Source organism: Borostomias antarcticus (assembly GCF_949987555.1).
Source record: "Borostomias antarcticus genome assembly, chromosome: 18".
In the NCBI taxonomy this organism is placed as follows: domain Eukaryota; kingdom Metazoa; phylum Chordata; class Actinopteri; order Stomiiformes; family Stomiidae; genus Borostomias; species Borostomias antarcticus.
This window is the reverse complement of record NC_140251.1, coordinates 7,893,171-7,916,331: the sequence shown is the minus strand read 5'-3', so window position 1 is coordinate 7,916,331 and position 23,161 is coordinate 7,893,171. Positions and strand designations below refer to the sequence as shown.

Below are 23,161 nucleotides of genomic sequence, written 5' to 3'. Positions count from 1 at the left end.
CGGCCCCGTGTGTCCAAGGAGAATGAAAGTAGCCTCATTTCCTCCTGGGATGAGCCTGCTAATTTCACCAACAGACTAATTATGACAGAAATCTAATGTTATGATCGTGTTCTAACGGGTGTTATTTCCTGTGACCAGCCGTCAACAATGCCGTGCGAGCCTATCACTGGGAGGAAAACGCTTAAATCAGACATTGTCATCATGACTTTGTACAAGGACTCAGAATTCCATGCAGTCTATACATTTTGGATGAGATAGTCTGTCGTCTTGCTTCTTGGACTCACAAAAACAGTAGTGCAGGTCCATAAAACAGTGTCAAAAGGGTAACAAGATAATCAAGAGAAATTAGTGTCTTGATTAGTTGAACTGTTTAGATAACCATATAGAAAAAAGTAATGACAAGCACATGATGCATAATAATTTATTAAATGTGATATAAACATAAATGAATTAAATAAATTATATTCAGTAAATGCTTCACAACATAGCTACAAGAACAAGGAAAACAGGAGAGATCATACTTAAAGCAAAACTAAATGTTCAGAGTAAACAGACTACTACCTGTAATACAAAACAACCAAGTCTGGTAGGTATAGGGAAAACATTCTGGCCAGGTCGTTCACATCTTAACAGAACATGATGGATTAACGGAACCACTACACAGAACCACTACACGATAATATAAGCATTTGAGAATGCTTTCAGTGAACTCTTCTATGGAAAGTCCTTTTTGCACAGTATTGTGGAAACTAAAGACAAAAACATATGACTAGCATGGACACTTAATCAAATTGTTGTGCGTGACTTAAGGACTATATACGAATAAGTGAGATATACACGCAACTCAAAACTTTGTGCAAATCTTCCATCGACATCATTGTCACGGAAATCTGAGTTTTACACACACACACACACATCTGAACTTAGGTTTTGGCCCATGGGATGCTAGGATTTCAAGAATGTTGGCAATGCTTAGAGACAGCATTCTTTTATTTATGCAGACCTCAAATCTACATCTAAGTGGAAGAGTAAAAACGGACTGAAGGGGGACGTCTCTGGCTCTCTTTCGTAGTGTTTGTCACGGTTGGTGTCCGTGTCAGTAGAACAGTGTGTGTACTCTAATCTGCATTACAGTTGGTGTGGTCAGCGCGTATATTCTAGTCTGGATTACAGTTGTTTGGACAGTGTGTGCACTCTAGTCTAGATTACGGTTGTTGTGGACAGTGTGTGTACTCTAGTCTAGATTACTGTTGTTGTGGACAGTGTGTGCACTCTAGTCTAGATTACGGTTGGTGTCCGTGTCAGTAGGACAGCGTGTGCACTCTAGTCTGGATTAAGGTTGACGTGGACAGCGTGTGGACTCCAGTTAAAATTACGGTTAACGTGGACAGCGTGTGTACTCCAGTTTAGATTACGGTTAATGTGGACAGCGTGTGTACTCTAGTCTAGAGATTACGGCTGTTGTGGACAGCGTGTGTACTCTTGTCTGGATCAGTCCTCCTGCTTCTTGAGGAAGAACTGCAGTGCCGATTCCCACTGGTCTCGAGGGAAGCGGTTGGACAGCTCACAGTAATCCAGCATCTGAGAAACTCTCTCTGCCCCGGACACAAGACACAGAGGGACTCAAAACAATGGACCAGAAGAACAGCCCAGACATTCATTTGTAATGGCACTCTTCCAAAAAGGACAACATTGTAGTTTCTCTCTCTTCATAAAAAAAAGTGTAGACAAAATGATCTACGTGTCAAGAATAATTGCGAAATGAAGTTAGGTTGAGATATGATTGATACGGAGGGGAGTGAGCTCACCTGCTGGCAGAGTTTTACCGTCAGGCTGGTGCTCAGTGGAGGCACAGTCCTGGAGGAGACAGAGGAGTCAGTGCATCCTGCCTCATCAAAACACTAGTGAGCTCTGGAGAAGCTGCCCATCATGTGAGCTGGTCATCATCTCATCCACATCTCCATCTGAAACCTGAAAAGGTTTTAGGTTAACTGCCGCCAACGTGACTTGGGTCAAAAGCGACAGAATTAATTTTTGATAGGTTTCAGATGGAGATCTGATAAGTTTCTGATCAGTTTCAGATGGAGATGTTGTGGATGAGATGACGACCAGCTCATGTGATGTGTCATACAATGGCGTGGGCCGAGACGCCACACATCCTTCCTCTGCTATGGCCTGTCCATTTGGGAAGGAGGGCTAATCTTATCCCAATAGTGTTGGTAGCAGGGAGGGGGGGGGCAGGCTGTTTACTGGAGGCAGGGTGATTGAGGGGTAAAACCTGACACACATCTGTGTGTCCAGCTGACAAATACGCACCTCAGGGAGACGGAGCAAAAATGATGCAGTAATGCACAAGTGGGATTTCCAAATGTGTGTGTTCTTGCATGTGTGTGTGTGTGTGTATGTGAGAGTGTGTGTGTGTTTGCATGTGTGTGTGTGTACCTGTATGAAGGTGGCCAGCAGCACACAGCTCATCTCCTGCTGCAGCGTGGCCTTGTTCTGGGGGTTGTTGTAGCAGGCTGAGATCAGTGAGGGGAAGAGCACTTTGATGAGGCGTGGGTGGCTGAAGTACTGGAACGGCAGCTGACACAGTTTCTGCAGCACGCTGGGCTGGCGGCCAGACTGCACTATTACCTGGGACACACACAGAGAGCAGGGCCAGTCAGTCAGTCAGTCGGTCAGCCAGTCAGCCAGTCAGTCAGCCAGTCAGCCAGTCAGCCAGTCAACCAGTCAACCAGTCAGTCAGTCAGTCAGTCAGTCAGTCAGCCAGTCAGCCAGTCAACCAGTCAGCCAGTCAGCCAGTCAGTCAACCAGTCAATCAGTCAATCAGTCAGCCAGTCAGTCAGCCAGTCAGTCAACCAGTCAACCAGTCAGTCAACCAGTCAGTCAGTCAGTCAGTCAGTCAGTCAGTCAGTCCGTCAGTCAACCAGTCAACCAGTCAGTCAGTCAGTCAGTCAGTCAGTCAGTCCGTCAGTCAACCAGTCAGCCAGTCAGTCAGCCAGCGGCATATCCAGTCTTAAATCACAGCCCTGCGCCCCCCTGCACATAAATCTGCCAGTAAAACAACACACCAAACAGCCATTAGGAGCAGAACTGGAGGGCGCAGCCTCCCACCGCACAATTACAGGCTGTAAAACACAATGATGGGATGTTTTTCTCTTCCTTTGTACCACAAGTAATTGGCGAGAAATAAGGGAAGTGAGAAGTCTGAATGAGACACACTTTGCTGTCATCATGCGTTTGTGGGACTTTTTCTTTTCGGTGCCATTGAGACACAAGTTTGTATGCGCTTCAGTCTCATCTGGACGCTCCAGCAGGGTAGGGGGGCAGGCCGGGTTGAAAGGGCGTTCAGAGGGCAGCAGGGATGGAGGGGTGGGCGCGACGAGAGGGGAGCCGACCTCCACTGTAGCCTGGCCGCCGGCACTTTAAGAAATGAGCAATAGCATTAATGGAGTTCTCACCCTGCCGACATCCTGCTGCCCTTCACTAGCACCTGCCACTCACGCCATCACATCCGGCCCAGCGGTATTAGAACCAGATCACCCTCAGCCTAGTTTGATTAGGGGGCGGGGGGGTGGTCTAGAGGAAGGGGTCGTCCTGGCCTAATGCTCTGGGCATCTCCCCTGAGCCTGGGGAGAGCTTTAGCCCTTCCCTGAAAACCGGGGCGGTGTGTGTGTGGAGTCATCACAGTACGTTCTGGCTAGAACAGCAAACCCCCACGGCCTCGACCGGTCCACACACCCGGGGGGGCTCAGCAGAATGGAAACCAGAGGGGCAGGGTGAGGTCCCCCGGTCGCAGTGACATCAATTCCCAGAATTTACAAGATTTAGAAAATACACCTCACAATACTCTTCCAACGCATTCTCTCTTTGATAATGCACTTTGAGGTTTAAGTGTGGGATAAACAAAGCTATAATTCAAGTGCTTTTATTATTTCAAGGTGAAGCTCCTCAGAGCTGGGTTCTACAGCAGTGTTCAAAGGCCCACACGCGATGTCATTTCCTATTACTGTCTGTTTAAACATTCTTTAGAGAGCAGCTAAAACAAACTCCCGAAGAGGCTTTTTAAGGGATTTATGACCTGCCTAGCACGCAACTATAGCTGGGTCTTGATTAGTTTGACAGAGATGAACTCAAGAATAAAACATTAATGTTTCTTAGTTATAGGACACTAGAATCACGGTAGATTCACTTTGCTGAAAAGGACTGTTCTTTTATTTAAAAAAAAAAAAAAAAAAAAGGGCAGGAAAGAGAAAGCTCTGGTTGTTATCAAAAGTGTAGCTGCTTATTTTCATCTTTTGAACTAAATATGCTTAGTTCATCTCAGACCACCAAAGGCCTCTTAATCATTGCAACACTGCCTGAGGAGGAGCAGGAAGATAGAATAGTCATAAATTCAATAATGACGAAGTAAAATCCTCTTATTTGAGAATATGTTTTAATACCTTTAATGAAAAATACACTCACAATTTGCTGTTTCAAGCCTGCCAGTGGACATCATAATCCTGACCATTCATACAGGTCCTGCTACCTGAGGGGGGGGTTAACTCTGAAGAGATTCCGCCCACAAATCATACAGCAATCTCATAATCCCCCCACTATGCACCGTTCCATCTTCAGCTGCCTAAACAAATTGTCCACCCTCAAGTGCCCGCCACAGGGAGACATAAAACCAGGACTTCTGGCAGGCCGAGAGCAGAGGTGGGAAAGAACCCCAGCCTAACGCCAGCTCTCCAGGCCCCTCCTAGCCCAGGAGCAATAACACAGCCCAGGACGGTGCTCCAAACGGGGGATTATACCATAGCCTAGGCTCCCCCGGTGCACTGGAGTATCTATTCCAACCCTGACATCATAAACGGCGAGCATCTATATACCCATGAATCAGGCCCAGGTCGAACACAGACCCCCGTAAAGCTCAAGTGCCTGGCGCGCCTGCTCCTTCTTAACTACACAGACCTGGTGTTCCCAAACAGGGCTGCACTTTTATGACACTCCGTTACATAACTTCACTCCACGGACAACAAAGAGCGTGCAAAGTTAATGTTCCGAAACGTAAACAAAATCTTGGGGAAAAACGGACTGAACAGCTCTGGGTTGTTTTAAGTTAAGTAAGCTACATGGAAAAGGAAAATAAAGACTTCAATCGCATCCTGCCTGCGCCAAGCGCTGTCCTTTATAAAGAACCCCAACCTCAAACTCATCTCTAGAGAGCCTGTTCCCAGCAGGGCTTCCTATCAATATAAACCCATGAGCTCAATACAGAGGAACTTGGGGTGGGGGGGGGGGGGTCCTCTTGGTCGTTGCGTCTAGACTGCCCCAACACCTCCATGGGGGGATCCAGGATGTATCAGGCTCAACACGGGGCCACAAATCTGACTCTCTGGGGCCTAAACACAAACCAGACCCCGTCTGTCCACCTCCCCCTGCTCGGCAGAGTTAGCGCGGACGTGGAACTGGTTTGTTCGCTGATAAGAGATGCTGAGCAGCGCGTTACAGGACACGGAAAGTCCACAGGAAGGGAAGTGAACGCCAAAAGGCCCTGCTACCACCCAGCAGCAGCTTACTGAGAGGTACTGTACGTTAACGTGTTGTCCTACGGCAATCAGATGACCTAGACATACCACTTTTAACGAGGCCAAAAGGGCCTCAGCGTCTTAAACCACCCACGTTTGGGGTTTGCAAAATAAGGTCTAATTACTGTGGATTTATCTAGCAGTGTCATCCCACCCAAGATCGCACTGCAGATAGTTCTGCTCTCCTGCCGCCCCCTGACTGAGGCTTGACGGACCAACTGGAACGCCTGAAAGGTTTACCTCGCTGGAGTCAGCTGCACCCGTGTTCACCCTGGGAGGAGTCTGTAAATCACCCATGGAGCCAACAATCAGGTCCTCTCCTGCTAGGCTCTGTGTGTGTGTGTGTGTGTGTGTGTGTGTGTGTGTGTGTGTGTGTGTGTGTGTGCGCGCGCATGTGTAAGTATAGGTGTCGGTATGTGTGTTTGTGCGCGTGTAAGTGTAGGTGCTGGTGTCGGTGAGTGTGTGTGTGCGCGTGTGTAAGTCTGACATTCTCTCTGTGTACTTCCCTGTGTGTGATAGCCTCCCCGACAGCCTGCTTTCCTCCAGTGCAAGGCTGGCTGGCTGGCTGGCTGGCTGGCTGGCTGACTGACTGACTGACTGGCTGACTGACTGGCTGACTGACTGGCTGACTGACTGGCTGACTGGCTGGCTGACTGGCTGACTGGCTGACTGGCTGGCTGACTGGCTGACTGGCTGACTGACTGGCTCCCCACCGTCTGCACGAGACACTCTCCGGCCCGGGGCGAGGCAGCCTGGGCTTGGTTGTCTTGGCAGTAATGGACTGTTGAAGGGAGGGTTTCAACATCAGTTTAGCAGGGATTACAGGCGCAGAGCCGGGCTCGGGCCTGCAGGGCGGAGGAAACGCCCTCGAAGGAGAACGGGAAGGAGAGGAGAGGGCTGACCCCGGAGATAAGGCAGAGGTGTGGAGATGTGTGTGTGTGTGGGAGGGATGGATGTGCCTTCTGGGAACAGCGGTCCGTGGGCTAACCCTCTCTGATATTCAGCACACATGTTAATCCTGACTCCTGGTGCCGGCGTTCAGGGAAATCTAATTAGCCCATTGAGAACTTTCCATACCCTGGCAGTAGTCATGGAATTGGATACACGGCATACCTGTGCATACCTGTATGCGTGAGAGTGTGTGTGAGTGTGTGTGTGTGTGTGTGTGTGGCAATTTCCATGAGTGTGAGAGGGCCCAGAGTTTTCTTAAGACCTCTGTACTCGAGTGACACTGATGTGCTGGTGTTCAGACAGGAGTCAGGAGGGTTAACATGTCAACAGTTAACAATTATGGCCTCTACATTTCAAAGAATTCTGAGATCACCTGGAAGGATCCACAGATGAATGACTGGAGGTAGTGAACCGAGGGAGCTTACCAGTCCGTACCTCTCCCCGACACAGGGAACATGTCTACCACAAAACGGGATTTCGTTTAGCCTGTTTATTTTGCAACCGTCTCTATGGACTCATACTAACCCTAACCCTGCTCTAGATACCCCCTCTAACCCTGCTCTAGATATCCCCTCTATCCCTGCTCTAGATATCCCCCTCTAACCCTAACCCTGCTCTAGATACCCCCTCTAACCCTGCTCTAGATATCCCCCTCTAACCCTGCTCTAGATATCCCCTCTAGCACTGCTCTAGATATCCCCTCTAACCCTGCTCTAGATATCCCCTCTAACCCTGCTCTAGATATCCCCCTCTAACCCTGCTCTAGATACCCCCTCTAACCCTGCTCTAGATACCCCCTCTAACCCTGCTCTAGATATCCCCCCTATCCCTGCTCTAGATATCCCCCTCTAACCCTGCTCTAGATATCCCCCTCTAACCCTGCTCTAGATATCCCCCTCTAACCCTGCTCTAGATACCCCCTCTAACCCTGCTCTAGATATCCCCTCTAACCCTGCTCTAGATACCCCCTCTAACCCTGCTCTAGATATCCCCTCTATCCCTGCTCTAGATATCCCCCTCTAACCCTGCTCTAGATATCCCCTCTAACCCTGCTCTAGATATCCCCCTCTAACCCTGCTCTAGATATCCCCTCTAACCCTAACCCTGCTCTAGATACCCCCTCTAACCCTGCTCTAGATATCCCCTCTAACCCTAACCCTGCTCTAGATACCCCCTCTAACCCTTCTCTAGATATCCCCTCTAACCCTAACCCTGCTCTAGATATCCCCTCTAACCCTGCTCTAGATATCCCCTCTAACCCTAACCCTGCTCTAGATATCCCCTCTAACCCTGCTCTAGATATCCCCTCTAACCCTTCTCTAGATATCCCCTCTAACCCTAACCCTGCTCTAGATATCCCCTCTAGCCCTGCTCTAGATACCCCCTCTAACCCTGCTCTAGATATCCCCTCTAGCCCTGCTCTAGATACCCCCTCTAACCCTGCTCTAGATATCCCCTCTAACCCTGCTCTAGATATCCCCCTCTAACCCTAACCCTGCTCTAGATACCCCCTCTAACCCTGCTCTAGATATCCCCCTCTAACCCTAACCCTGCTCTAGATATCCCCTCTAACCCTGCTCTAGATATCCCCCTCTAACCCTAACCCTGCTCTAGATACCCCCTCTAACCCTGCTCTAGATATCCCCTCTAACCCTAACCCTGCTCTAGATACCCCCTCTAACCCTGCTCTAGATATCCCCCTCTAACCCTAACCCTGCTCTAGATATCCCCTCTAACCCTAACCCTGCTCTAGATATCCCCTCTAACCCTGCTCTAGATATCCCCTCTAACCCTAACCCTGCTCTAGATACCCCCTCTAACCCTGCTCTAGATATCCCCTCTAACCCTGCTCTAGATATCCCCTCTAACCCTAACCCTGCTCTAGATACCCCCTCTAACCCTGCTCTAGATATCCCCTCTATCCCTGCTCTAGATATCCCCCTCTAACCCTGCTCTAGATATCCCCTCTAACCCTGCTCTAGATACCCCCTCTAACCCTGCTCTAGATATCCCCTCTAACCCTGCTCTAGATATCCCCCTCTAACCCTGCTCTAGATATCCCCTCTAACCCTGCTCTAGATACCCCCTCTAACCCTGCTCTAGATATCCCCCCTATCCCTGCTCTAGATATCCCCCTCTAACCCTGCTCTAGATATCCCCCTCTAACCCTGCTCTAGATATCCCCCTCTAACCCTGCTCTAGATACCCCCTCTAACCCTGCTCTAGATATCCCCTCTAACCCTGCTCTAGATACCCCCTCTAACCCTTCTCTAGATATCCCCTCTATCCCTGCTCTAGATATCCCCCTCTAACCCTGCTCTAGATATCCCCTCTAACCCTGCTCTAGATATCCCCCTCTAACCCTGCTCTAGATATCCCCTCTAACCCTAACCCTGCTCTAGATACCCCCTCTAACCCTGCTCTAGATATCCCCTCTAACCCTAACCCTGCTCTAGATACCCCCTCTAACCCTTCTCTAGATATCCCCTCTAACCCTAACCCTGCTCTAGATATCCCCTCTAACCCTGCTCTAGATATCCCCTCTAACCCTAACCCGGCTCTAGATATCCCCTCTAACCCTGCTCTAGATATCCCCTCTAACCCTTCTCTAGATATCCCCTCTAACCCTAACCCTGCTCTAGATATCCCCTCTAGCCCTGCTCTAGATACCCCCTCTAACCCTGCTCTAGATATCCCCTCTAGCCCTGCTCTAGATACCCCCTCTAACCCTGCTCTAGATATCCCCTCTAACCCTGCTCTAGATATCCCCCTCTAACCCTAACCCTGCTCTAGATATCCCCCTCTAACCCTAACCCTGCTCTAGATATCCCCTCTAACCCTGCTCTAGATATCCCCCTCTAACCCTAACCCTGCTCTAGATACCCCCTCTAACCCTGCTCTAGATATCCCCTCTAACCCTAACCCTGCTCTAGATACCCCCTCTAACCCTGCTCTAGATATCCCCCTCTAACCCTAACCCTGCTCTAGATATCCCCTCTAACCCTAACCCTGCTCTAGATACCCCCTCTAACCCTTCTCTAGATACCCCCTCTAACCCTAACCCTGCTCTAGATACCCCCTCTAACCCTGCTCTAGATATCCCCTCTAACCCTGCTCTAGATATCCCCTCTAACCCTAACCCTGCTCTAGATACCCCCTCTAACCCTGCTCTAGATATCCCCCTCTAACCCTGCTCTAGATATCCCCTCTAGCCCTGCTCTAGATATCCCCTCTAACCCTGCTCTAGATATCCCCCTCTAACCCTGCTCTAGATATCCCCTCTAACCCTGCTCTAGATACCCCCTCTAACCCTGCTCTAGATATCCCCTCTAACCCTTCTCTAGATATCCCCTCTAACCCTAACCCTGCTCTAGATATCCCCTCTAACCCTGCTCTAGATATCCCCTCTAACCCTAACCCTGCTCTAGATATCCCCTCTAACCCTGCTCTAGATATCCCCTCTAACCCTAACCCTGCTCTAGATACCCCCTCTAACCCTGCTCTAGATATCCCCTCTAACCCTAACCCTGCTCTAGATATCCCCTCTAACCCTAACCCTGCTCTAGATACCCCCTCTAACCCTGCTCTAGATATCCCCTCTAACCCTAACCCTGCTCTAGATATCCCCTCTAACCCTAACCCTGCTCTAGATATCCCCTCTAACCCTTCTCTAGATATCCCCTCTAACCCTGCTCTAGATATCCCCTCTAACCCTAACCCTGCTCTAGATATCCCCTCTAACCCTGCTCTAGATATCCCCTCTAACCCTGCTCTAGATATCCCCTCTAACCCTAACCCTGCTCTAGATATCCCCTCTAACCCTGCTCTAGATATCCCCCCTAACCCTGCTCTAGATATCCCCTCTAACCCTAACCCTGCTCTAGATATCCCCTCTAACCCTAACCCTGCTCTAGATATCCCCTCTAACCCTAACCCTGCTCTAGATATCCCCTCTAACCCTAACCCTGCTCTAGATATCCCCTCTAACCCTTCTCTAGATATCCCCTCTAACCCTAACCCTGCTCTAGATATCCCCTCTAGCCCTGCTCTAGATACCCCCTCTAACCCTGCTCTAGATATCCCCTCTAGCCCTGCTCTAGATACCCCCTCTAACCCTGCTCTAGATATCCCCTCTAACCCTGCTCTAGATATCCCCCTCTAACCCTAACCCTGCTCTAGATACCCCCTCTAACCCTGCTCTAGATATCCCCCTCTAACCCTAACCCTGCTCTAGATATCCCCTCTAACCCTGCTCTAGATATCCCCCTCTAACCCTAACCCTGCTCTAGATACCCCCTCTAACCCTGCTCTAGATATCCCCTCTAACCCTAACCCTGCTCTAGATACCCCCTCTAACCCTGCTCTAGATATCCCCCTCTAACCCTAACCCTGCTCTAGATATCCCCTCTAACCCTAACCCTGCTCTAGATACCCCCTCTAACCCTTCTCTAGATACCCCCTCTAACCCTAACCCTGCTCTAGATACCCCCTCTAACCCTGCTCTAGATATCCCCTCTAACCCTGCTCTAGATATCCCCTCTAACCCTAACCCTGCTCTAGATACCCCCTCTAACCCTGCTCTAGATATCCCCCTCTAACCCTGCTCTAGATATCCCCTCTAGCCCTGCTCTAGATATCCCCTCTAACCCTGCTCTAGATATCCCCTCTAACCCTGCTCTAGATATCCCCCTCTAACCCTGCTCTAGATATCCCCTCTAACCCTGCTCTAGATACCCCCTCTAACCCTAACCCTGCTCTAGATACCCCCTCTAACCCTGCTCTAGATATCCCCTCTAACCCTAACCCTGCTCTAGATATCCCCTCTAACCCTAACCCTGCTCTAGATACCCCCTCTAACCCTAACCCTGCTCTAGATATCCCCTCTAACCCTAACCCTGCTCTAGATATCCCCTCTAACCCTTCTCTAGATATCCCCTCTAACCCTGCTCTAGATATCCCCTCTAACCCTAACCCTGCTCTAGATATCCCCTCTAACCCTGCTCTAGATATCCCCTCTAACCCTGCTCTAGATATCCCCTCTAACCCTAACCCTGCTCTAGATATCCCCTCTAACCCTGCTCTAGATATCCCCTCTAACCCTGCTCTAGATATCCCCTCTAACCCTAACCCTGCTCTAGATATCCCCTCTAACCCTAACCCTGCTCTAGATATCCCCTCTAACCCTAACCCTGCTCTAGATATCCCCTCTAACCCTGCTCTAGATATCCCCTCTAACCCTGCTCTAGATACCCCCTCTAACCCTAACCCTGCTCTAGATATCCCCTCTAACCCTAACCCTGCTCTAGATATCCCCTCTAACCCTGCTCTAAATATCCCCCTCTAACCCTTCTCTAGATATCCCCTCTAACCCTAACCCTGCTCTATCCCCTCTAACCCTAACCCTGCTCTAGATATCCCCTCTAACCCTGCTCTAGATACCCCCTCTAACCCTAACCCTGCTCTAGATATCCCCTCTAACCCTAACCCTGCTCTAGATATCCCCTCTAACCCTGCTCTAAATATCCCCCTCTAACCCTTCTCTAGATATCCCCTCTAACCCTAACCCTGCTCTATCCCCTCTAACCCTAACCCTGCTCTAGATACCCCCTCTAACCCTTCTCTAGATATCCCCTCTGCTCCAGCCATCTCGGCCCAGAACCACATGGACATATTCCGGAGCTGTGGAAGCACATGGACACATTCCGGAGCCGTGGAAGCACATGGACACATTCCAGAGCTGTGGAAGCACATGGACACCCTCCGGAGCGGCATGAAACCGCTGGTGGCGGGAGCAGCTCTGGAGGTCACACAGGCCCCTCCCCTTTCTCCCACTTCCACCCCCCTTCTGAAACCTCATGTGACCCTCCGTTAAAACAACAACAAATAACTCACCTCTCCATCATCTCACCACAATAACCCCAGGTCCCAATGTAGAACATAACAACAGATTTAGGATATCAATCTTCATTTTCTAGAAGTGTGTAGTACCCCAGATGGGGGTCACAAATCCTTTTCAAATCAGCAAATTGCTCAGCTCACGCATGAATATGCAAAGGCAGGTTGTTCTGTTGTCTTTGCCCTGGTGAGTACAAAGCCCTATCATCTGTCACCCCTTAATCCAATCAACCAGCCCTCATTCAATTATCCAATATAATATGCAAATCAGGCCAGCTATGGCCAACAAATGCTAATTACATACATCAGAATAATTAAATTGGATAGGAGCAGTGGAGAAGAGCCGAACTACCATAAAAAGCAGACAGATCCTTTAATTAGGACTAAAATATCTTTAGATTAGAATCTCTAATAAGCCTATACATTTCTGCACGCGGCAGCGAGGACGCGGGGTTGAGGCCAGAGCTCGCCTGCTGCCCCCGGAGAGGTCAGGCTCCGCCCAGCTGAGGCTGCTTGCAGCCGGGGCCGATCAGGGGTCCGCTGTGCAAACCGTGCACGACAGCCGATTACACGGCCGCCAAGGCTGATCTGTCCCGCCTGCTCCCTGCCCCCGCGGGCTTAGCGCTTAGTGCCACGGAGGCGGGAGCGGGGCCGGCCGACTGGCTGTGGTTGGCCGGCTCTGGGAGGAGGAGGGAACAAGAGAGCGCGCCACTCCGAGGGACTGCAGACGACACGGGTGGGACAATGGTTCCGGTGTGGCGAGGCGTCGGTCTTTAAATGGGTGGCTTCTGTTGTTCCTCGTGTGCGACTACCATAGAACAGCTTCTCTCCTCTGTGTTATCAAAGGCGTAAAATAAAAGACACAAAAACACCACTAAGGGCACAGTCTCTATCTGAGTAGTGCAGTTTGAAAGCCTTACCTGGTTGTCGGGGTGGTTGACGGTGAAGTAGCCCACGCAGACGATGAGCTCGTGCAGCAGCTCTTCAGACGTGTGCTGGGAGCAGTACCACAGCAGGGAGCTGACGATGTGACGGAACGCCAAAGAGAGACCCTCTGCTCCTAGGACAGACTGAACACAACAACACAGGCCTGTCAGCTCCTAGGACAGACTGAACTGAACACAACACAGGCCTGTCAGCTCCTAGGACAGACTGAACTGAACACAACACAGGCCTGTCAGCTCCTAGAACAAACTGAACTGAACACAACACAGGCCTGTCAGCTCCTAGAACAAACTGAACTGAACACAACACAGGCCCGTCAGCTCCTAGGACAGACTGAACTGAACACAACACAGGCCTGTCAGCTCCTAGGACAGACTGAACTGAACACAACAACACAGGCTCGTCAGCTCCTAGGACAGACTGAACTGAACACAACAACACAGGCATGTCAGCTCCTAGAAACACAACACAGGCCCATCATCTCCGTGGCCTGTACCTGTATATACAGCATGTCATTTCAAAATACAACATCTTCCTCACATAACGTCTGACACAATAACCCGATGTAGAAGGAGCTAGAGGCCTCTCAGCAAAGGGGATGGGTTGGCAGACCTCAATAAACGGCGTGCGTTTCTGGGGACCGACAAGGTGTCGGACTGACTCTACTGAGGGGAGTCGACCAAGGGAGCCCCAACCCCCCCAGAGATGAGATGCTATCAGTAGCCACCCCCCCCCCCCCCATCCACCGCCCTGACACTAAAACAATATTTTTAAAAGACCCAACTCAATGCTGTGTTTCTGTTTGTACCTCCCTCTAAGCCTCCCCATTAGCGAGTGTGGAGTGTGCGTCCGGCTAGCCCTCAGTCCGGCGTCCAGCGCTTGTTAGCCTGCGCCGTAGGATAACACGAACCACAAGGTGATTACAACTCCGGGGCCGCAAAGACGCATTATTTAAAATGTTCATAAAAGTGCTTTGACTCAGCAGCTGTTTCGAATAGCCGGAGCGTGGCGGCAAGGGGGAGTGTAATTACGCTCCAGAGGCATTAAAATAATTAATAACCTTCCTCTGTTCAGGTGGTGACTTGGCACGGTGGAGCTGTCACCCTCCTCTCATCAGAGCCGCTAATGTACAGCCCCCGCCCGGGCGCTAATCACTCAGGTCCGTCCGCAGTTAACCTGGCCAGATGACCCCTCCCCCCGGGTCAGGGTGCAACCCGGCCAGATGACCCGTGTGCATATGTCGGCATAACACTCCTACAACGTAACACTCCTACAACGTAACACTCCTACAACGTAACACTCCTACAACATAACACTCCTACAACATAACACTCCTACAACATAACACTCCTACAACATAACACTCCTACAACATAACACTCCTACGATACCACACCACTTTACCTTCCTGTGAGGGTGTGTGTGTTTGCGCTTATGCCTCCACATTGTATTGATAGGAGCTGTGAGGAGTTGTAGGTAGGATGTACTGATAAGTGTTGTGAGGAGTTGTACAGTAGGTAGGATGTACTGATAAGTGTTGTGAGGAGTTATAGGTAGGATGTACTGATAAGCGTTGTGAGGAGTTGTAGGTACAGAAGAATGTATTGATAAGCGTTGTGAGGAGTTGCAGGTAGGGCATATTGATAAGTGTTGTGAGGAGTTGTAGGTAGGGCGTATTGATAAGTGTTGTGAGGAGTTGCAGGTAGGGCATATTGATAAGTGTTGTGAGGAGTTGTAGGAAGGGCGTATTGATAAGTGTTGTGAGGAGTTGTAGGTAGGGCGTATTGATAAGGGTGTTGAGGAGTTGTAGGTACAGTAGGATGTATTGATAAGTGTTGTGAGGAGTTGCAGGTAGGGCATATTGATAAGTGTTGTGAGGAGTTGTAGGAAGGGCGTATTGATAAGTGTTGTGAGGAGTTGCAGGTAGGGCGTATTGATAAGTGTTGTGAGGAGTTGCAGGTAGGGCGTATTGATAAACGCTGTGAGGGTTAGGGGGGCGTACCTGGAAGGCGGAGAGGTCGAGCAGGGCGAAGCTGTTGAGGAAGCGGAGCCCCTGCAGCGCCACCTGGATGACCCCCGGGGCGTAGGGCTCCTGGGGGCTCTGGGCGGCCGGCTCCGGCTGAGAGCTGTGCAGCAGGATGCAGTAGAGCGTGTGGACCACACCCACCACGTCCGTGGACTGGAGCAGGGCCGTCAGTCCGGTGGGGTCCTGGCGCTTGTTGTCAAATATACTGGGAGAGCTGGAGACGGAGGTCAGGGAGATTGAATTTATTTAACAATTGCATTTATTGGAAGGATAGCCCCTTGAGACGTGACATCTCATTTACGAGGAGGAGATATAGTCACATATGGACACACGGTTGCATCACAGATCCCCAGGTCAGGGCAGAGCAGGGGACAGTACTGATGGGAAGGGACAGGACGTCACTGAGAACGACGCAAATTGTCTTTTTCCAGAAAAAGAGAGAATAGAGGTCCACACCATGTGGCTCCCGTTAAAAGGATTTATAAGTAGTGGCGTTTCCAGCGCACAGGTCTTCCTCAGACTTCCGTCTGAAAAAGACCAGTTAGAAATCGTAAGAAGGTATGAGGATACATTTAGCCGAGAGACAGAGAACTACTCTCTAAAACAACGTTTTCAAACCAGCAGATTTGGATAAATGGTTATAGACAAGTAAAAACTGCTGCAGTTGCTTCGCAATCGTTCCACAAGCAAAGCCACCGAGAGCCATGAGCTCGCCCGGGCCCAGGGCAGACAGGCAATTCAAGCGGACTGCTGCTGCCGCTACGCAGGCTGTGATTTGCAGTCAGTAATAGAGGGGTTCTGACCTCTCCATGGAACCCACCGTGCATGCTGTTACTTGATGTTGGCCAACAGCTCCGTGTGGAAATTTGTAGCCCGGCAAGAACACAGCCCTCTAATGCCGCTCAAATCCCCCGACACAGCAACTGGCAGGGACAAAAATATTCCAGAACCACGTCAGGCGTTCTCAGATCCGACGTCGGGAGAATACCGTCGGAACGGGCGGAGAGATGGCCGGCCCGGATTAATGGGCTGTTGATCATTACGGAACACCTCTCGGTTCCCTCATTAAGAGCTATGACGCGGCGTGTTCTCACAGATATTCGGTGACTCCCCGGCGCTGGTGAGCGTGGAGCAGCTGGCCACTGTTACAGCTCGCGGCAGCTGGAAGGGGGGTGCAGCTGAACGGGTAGAGCGCCAGGCCGGGCGACCGAGTGGCCACGAGCTACAGCCATAGGGTCTTACTGTGAGCAAAAAAAAAAAAGCTACCCGGTCAGGCTGCTCTCTGCGTTTTAGGCCGGCCTAAAGAATTCGTATTTCTTTATTCGATACAAGATTGAAATTACAGAGGCTTATTGTACTGTGATACATTCTGATGACTCGGCGGTCGGTCACCCTTAAGAGCGGCGCGCCATCGGACGTGCTACCGCTGTCGGCGTGAGACAAACCGATGCAAGGGTCTGGAGTGAGAAGTGTGCTTAGCCTCTGTCAGCGCCGACCTCTGGCCGCCTCCCTGAGGAGGCCGTGGCGACACGCGTGGGTGGGCTCGGCCCTCGGGGCTCCTGGTGAGTGACGGAGCACTGGGGGTCAACTAGGTGCCCATCTCAGTCAGCGCCGGCGACGGCTCTGACAGCTAGCCGTCTGACGGAGGGAAACCACCAGTTGTTGGCTCAAATATACACTCCGCTACACTCACCTAGTCTTTATGGAAGCACTAACAGGGAGTTAATCCTGTCATTAGACATGCCGGGAGTGTGTGTGTGTGTGTGTGTGTGTAGCTGGAGGGGTTGGAGGGAGGGGTGATAAAAGGAGGGGGTCATACCACTCACCGGCTGGTGACAGCGAAGCACAGCTTACACATGCCGTGCAGCAGAGCGGAGGCCTGCTGGAGGAAGGCAGACATCTTGGGACTCTCGTCCACCGGGCCTTGGACGGACAGGAAGCAGCCGTACAGCTTGTCAATCAAACCCATGTTGACCACGTAGCTGAGAGAGACACAAGGGGAAAGTTGTTTTAAAAAATAAAAATGTTAGGGTGTCTCTGCTTTGTTGGGATAGAACAGAGGACAGACATGAAAGGTGAGTGAGAGAGAGAAGAGAGAGAGAGAGCAGAGACAGAGCAGAGAGCAGAGAGAGAGAGAGAGAGAGGAGGCCCGGGCCGGATTCGGTAAGGACCCAGCCTTCACATGGTACGCGCCCCAACCCGTTGAGCCACCGGGGCGCTCCGACAAGAGCAAAAGTCCAGAGTTCACGGCAAGAGGTCACGTTCGCGGCGGCGAGCCAAAACAATGGCACATGATGAAACCTGGAACTTGAGAGGAGGAATATCGGATGATCCACCGTGAACGGCTGGAAATTTTCACAAAGCCCCTCACTGAGGACCGTATCGCAACAGGCAGCCCGGGCGGTAACCAGACACCCAACCTCAGCCTGCTCCCTGTCATTACTGGGATATCTCCAATTTGTCTCCCCAATGACAGGTCTCATGGTCATGTTCCCTGAGCTCTTTAGCCACAAATCTCTGGTAATAGCGTCATTAGAGGGACGCGGTGCCCTGTGCCAGGCCTGCCCTGGGCCCCTGGCGGTCTGCTGACCTGGGGCTGCCTCAGAGCTCAGGTATGCCCCTCTCTCCCTCTCCCCTGCCCCCGCTCACCTCAGACACACCCAGCATGGGGAGGGGCTGGGAGGCTCAGCTGTCAATCAACAGACTTCCCAGTGTACGAATCCTGGCGCTCACCCGGGAGGCCCTCACTGTCCCCACACAGCTCATCCACCCTAACCCTAGCTTCAACCCACCCTAACTTCAACCTACCCTAACCCTAACTTCAACCCACCCTAACTTCAACCCACCCTAACCCTAACTTCAACCCACCCTAACTTCAACCCACACTAACTTCAACCCACCCTAATCCTAACTTCAACCCACCCTAACTTCAACCTACCCTAACCCTAACTTCAACCTACCCTAACCCTAACTTCAACCCACCCTAACCCTAACTTCAACCCACCCCAACTTCAACCCACACTAACTTCAACCCACCCTAACTTCAACCGACCCTAACTTCAACCCACCCTAACCCCAACTTCAACCCACCCTAACCCTAACTTCAACCCACCCCAACTTCAACCCACACTAACTTCAACCCACCCTAACTTCAACCGACCCTAACTTCAACCCACCCTAACCCCAACTTCAACCCACCCTAACCCTAACTTAAACCCACCCTAACTTCAACCCGCTCCACAGGTCACATATCTTCTTTGTGGGAGTTGTCAGTCAAAACAGAGTCCTCTGCAGAAGGTGATTATGCCCTTTACTCCAACCTCCACAAAGGGTCACCTGACACTTGAAGAGCACCTTGTTATGATTTTAACCTCTTCTACAGCTTTACCTGAACTGAAAGGAGCTTTCCACACACGCGTGCGCACGCACTCACACACACGCGGATGCGCACAAGCACACACACACACACGCGGCTGCTTCGCACAATGCCAAGCTCAGGGTTTGTTTGAGAAACTGTTCAGTCCTGCCTTGATAAGTCTGTGACTAAGAGACTCAAGCCCCTGCTCCACTACAGCCATCAGGCGTCTGATTCAGGAATGCGTCCTTTGAAACCAGCTAAAGCTGCTACACTGTTCACGTTGCATTGCATCCAATGGCTGCGTCCAAGCAAGAAAGCTAGCAAGATTAATATTGATATTTATCATATTTATACATATATTTTATTTTATTACTCTTACACCTTGGTTTTAGTGCTAGATTATGCTCGTAATCCCTTGTTTAGAAAAGAGATGCACTTCTGAGTTCTGGCATGTAGTAGTACACTGACTTTGTACGCTAAATGCAATTATTGTAAGTCACCTTGGATAAAAGCGTCTGCTAAATGACTAATGTAATGTATATTCAATTCTCAATGGTAGATGTGTGCCTTTATATCTTGTGATCTTGAAATACCGTAATAAGAAACAAGATTGTGCTCAGAGAGCACAGACCTCCGCCCCTGAATGCATTTTGTGGCTCTGTGCACGCCAAAATTGAATGGGTTCTAAATTTGCCCATGCTACACCCCTCCATCGTGTTTCATGACAAGCCTAGATCTTAGTCCAAAAAATGAATGGAGGTGAATGGCCGGCCCGGCCGTGTTTGTGCGGTTCGTAAACCTGTCCTGTGATTCGGATCCACTCCAAATTTCAGATTTTAATGGGTTGTTAGTTGATCCATGCTACACCCCTCCACGAGTTTAATGAAAATTGGTCTGGTAGTTTTAGCAGAAAGAAGGGGTGCGTTTCCCAGAGGCATCGTAGCGCTACGTTCATCGTAAGATACGTCGTTAGGTCCCCCTCTAGGTGGCGAGGCGTTTCCCAGAGCCTTCTTGGCCAAGGTATACCTTGGCTAAGAAGGCTCTGGGAAACAGCTCCACCCAAGGTACATCATAAATCGGCCTTACGATGTACCTTCCAAAGATACATCATAAGCCCTCCCTGGAGCCGAAGCGCTGTTTCCCAGAGCCTTCTGAGCCAAGGTATACCATAGCCAAGGGATGCCCTCTCTCCTATGATGCTTTTTTAGCCTCTCTTACTCTGAAATGTAATTTAATGTGATGTATTGCTTTATAAATGTTCTTAGCCGGTAGACAAACATACTCCTGGAGCTTGCTCGATCGCCTTGTTGAGAGGGGTCAGGGAAGAATTTTTACAGCTCACTTATCTGGCCCCGGGTGATTACTGTTTTTTTGCTTCCCTCTGGAATATGTAGAGAGTGGGTCGTATGCCCACCTCCCTTGTTCTCTGTAAAGCGCATTGTGTTGCCTCTGGGTATGAAATGCGCTATACAAATAAAGCTTTGATTGATTGATTAATTTCAGGGCGGTCTGAACCCATCGTAAGCTGTCCCTTGGCGATGCGCTCCGTTTATCCCGTTATAGTTTTCGCACGATCAGAGCAAAATTATACTTTTAAAAAGGAGAGTTGCAATAAAGCGCATATCTATCTACCCTACCTGCGCGAACTACATAATTAGTGTACAATAAAAGGAGAGTTGCAATATAGCGCACATCTACCTACCCTACCTGCGCATAGCCTACATAACACATCATGGGAATGTTGTCGTTAAACATTTTATTGAGCCAAATAAAATATAGGGAATATCCATAATATAAATTCAACACTTTATGTAAAGGAGCAATATTTTCTTATGTTAAGTAGCAATTTGATGGCATATGAGTTTTCTGGCTGCCTGTAGGCTACCCCACCACTATATAGGATACCGACAGATATTAGGCAAATTGATTAATCCATTGAGGCCTTCTAGACCCCTGGTAGGGTAGACACAGGTAAGGTCCGCTTCTATTTAGTGTGTCACAGCCAACTCGTGCTTCGTGTAGGCCTATAGGCCTACATTATGGCTGCATGAAAACAATATTGTGTTTAATTTATGAGTAGCGTAGGCTATTGTGTCATGTAGGCAATTTCGAAATGCCTATCAACATTTCCTACCTGACAGGACGCGCTACCCATGAATTGAACATAACGTAATGGGTGGTAGGTCATCCTGAGGAGGTAGGCTATATGCCAACTTTTCAGAACACAAAGTGAACAAAAACAGTCACTTATTTAGCTATCATCATCATCATTCTAGCTCCTTCCCACTCTGTGTCGTCAGCTGTCCCTACCCAGCCACCCCTACCCATTTTTTTTTTTACCTTTGGCTCTCTGCTTTCTGTTTCCCCACCTCTGCCTTGTGGCATTAAGTGCTTACTGTGCTTTGTTATATGATTCACTCAAATATCATATTAGAGACTACAGTGATAGCTAACACATAATGGCCTACCATGTAGGCAACTTCTCTGCAACTATTTGTGCACTCTCCTGTTAGTCATGTCTCTCTTATGAAGTATCTAGCCCATGTTTACTATCTTAGCCAATAGACAAACATTTTCCAGGAGCTTGCTCAATCGTCTCGTTGAGAGAGGTCAGGGAAGAATTATTACAGCTCACTTGTCTGGCCCCCGGGTGAAACAGTTTTTGCTTCCCTCTGGAGTATGTAGGGGTGGGATCTATGCCCACCCTCCTATTGCTCTCTGTAAAGCGCATTGTGTTGCGTCTGTGTATGAAATGCGCTATATAAATAAAGTTTTGATTGATTGATCATTAGCCATCATCCTCATCGTATTTTTCCTGGGCTTTCAATAAGTCCAAGACTAGGCGTATATGTCCCAATGAATGCTCTTTATTTTATATTTTGTAGACTATAATGTATGAATTGGAACTATCACGAGTATCACTTCCATTTTGTTAATATTAGATAGGGTTAAAATCAAAATGATTATGAGAACGGTTGAAAACGTCATCAACAAGGGACAACGATGTACCTTACGACGTACCTTACGATGTATCTTACGGCGCCCACTAAGGGATGGTCTGGGAAACACTCGTAGGAAAAACTGTCCCTTCGCCAAGGTACTGTATACCTTGAGAAGCGTCGTAGAGCGCCAAGGTACAGCGAATCTGGGAAACGCGGCCCTGGTCTAAAAATGAATGGAGGTGAATGGCCGGCCGTGTTTGGGCGGTTCGTGGACCCGCCCTGTGATTCGGATCAGCTTCAAAATGTAATGGGTTCGAAGTTGGCCCATGCTACACCTCTCCACTGAGTTTCATGAAAATTGGTCAGGAAGTTTTTGCTTAATCCAGCTAACAAACAAAACACACAAGCAAACACATGCCACCGAAAACATGACCTCTCGTCCAGCGCTGTCGCGGGGGAGGTGGTAATAAAGTTGATGTTTGGTTTCTGCTATATGGACTCACGTTACAAAACAATTGATAGCAACCCACAGACAGTAGGCTATAACTGTAATTATAAGAGGACTGTTTAGTACAATCGCTAGCAACACTTTAGCAGCTGCTAAAAACTCCAAAGCTATTGTACTGATGCATCACACACAGTAAGGAGGAACACAGACTACAGAGGCTCCTCCCTCTGCTCATAGACTAAACTATGACGTCTAGTGAGCGACTGGCAATGAGAAGAAAGGGGGAAGAACTCGCTGATGCAACGTTTCTGCGGGATCCGCGGGGAGAGTTGCAAAAGTGACCCTTTTTGATCTCATCTCCCTCCCACAATCACACACATTCGCTCCGACAGCGGAGGTAAATCTCCTGTCGCTCGCAGGATTAAGAGTCTGACGACGCCATTTTTCACAAGCCCTCCCCTGTCTCTCCGGGGTGATGGCCGGGTCGCTGGGTGAGAGCGCGTTGGGCCTGTGCAGCTGCGCTGGTCAGATGAATCATGGGCGGCGGTGGGAAGACTCGTGAGGCTGGACAGGCCTGCCTTTCCTCACAGTCCAACAGTACCCCCGGAACGGCCCACCCCCCTGCCCAGCAGGCCCACAGGCCCAGCCCCTCAGGCCCACCCCCCTTCCCAGCAGACACTCAGGCCCACCCCCCTTCCCAGAATCTCCACAGGCCCGGCCCCTCAGGCCCACCCCCCTGCCCAGAAGCCCCACAGGCCCGGCCCCACAGGCCCACCCCCCTTCCCAGCAGACACTCAGGCCCACCCTCCTGCCCAGAAGCCCCACAGGCCCGGCCCCTCAAGCCCGGCTCAGAAGCGCCGCTTCAGAAGGACGCTGCACAGTTCCAGGACTTCTGTTTAGGTTTTAACGCGGCTCACCCAGAAACAGGCGTTATTACTCTGCTGGGAAAAATGTGGTGCCGAAACCGTGAAAAAGTTACTCCCCTACAGCCTCTCTTCACACTCACTCCATTTTTATTCCTGG

The 23,161-nt window shown here is 50.0% G+C and overlaps 1 protein-coding gene across 1 annotated transcript in view; it reads right to left on the bottom strand.

The window, feature by feature from the left end:
* Positions 1-526: 526 nt before the first annotated feature.
* Positions 527-23,161, bottom strand: part of scaper (S-phase cyclin A-associated protein in the ER) — a 74,836-nt gene continuing 52,201 nt past the window's right edge. The window contains exons 25-30 of the mRNA XM_084453223.1: positions 17,217-17,372; positions 15,367-15,604; positions 13,340-13,489; positions 2,443-2,634; positions 1,809-1,857; positions 527-1,595 (exon numbers count right to left, since the gene is read on the bottom strand). Coding sequence (XP_084309349.1) covers positions 1,492-1,595; positions 1,809-1,857; positions 2,443-2,634; positions 13,340-13,489; positions 15,367-15,604; positions 17,217-17,372 — 889 coding nt within the window. The 3' untranslated portion in view covers positions 527-1,491. The remainder of the gene's footprint in view (positions 1,596-1,808; positions 1,858-2,442; positions 2,635-13,339; positions 13,490-15,366; positions 15,605-17,216; positions 17,373-23,161) is intronic.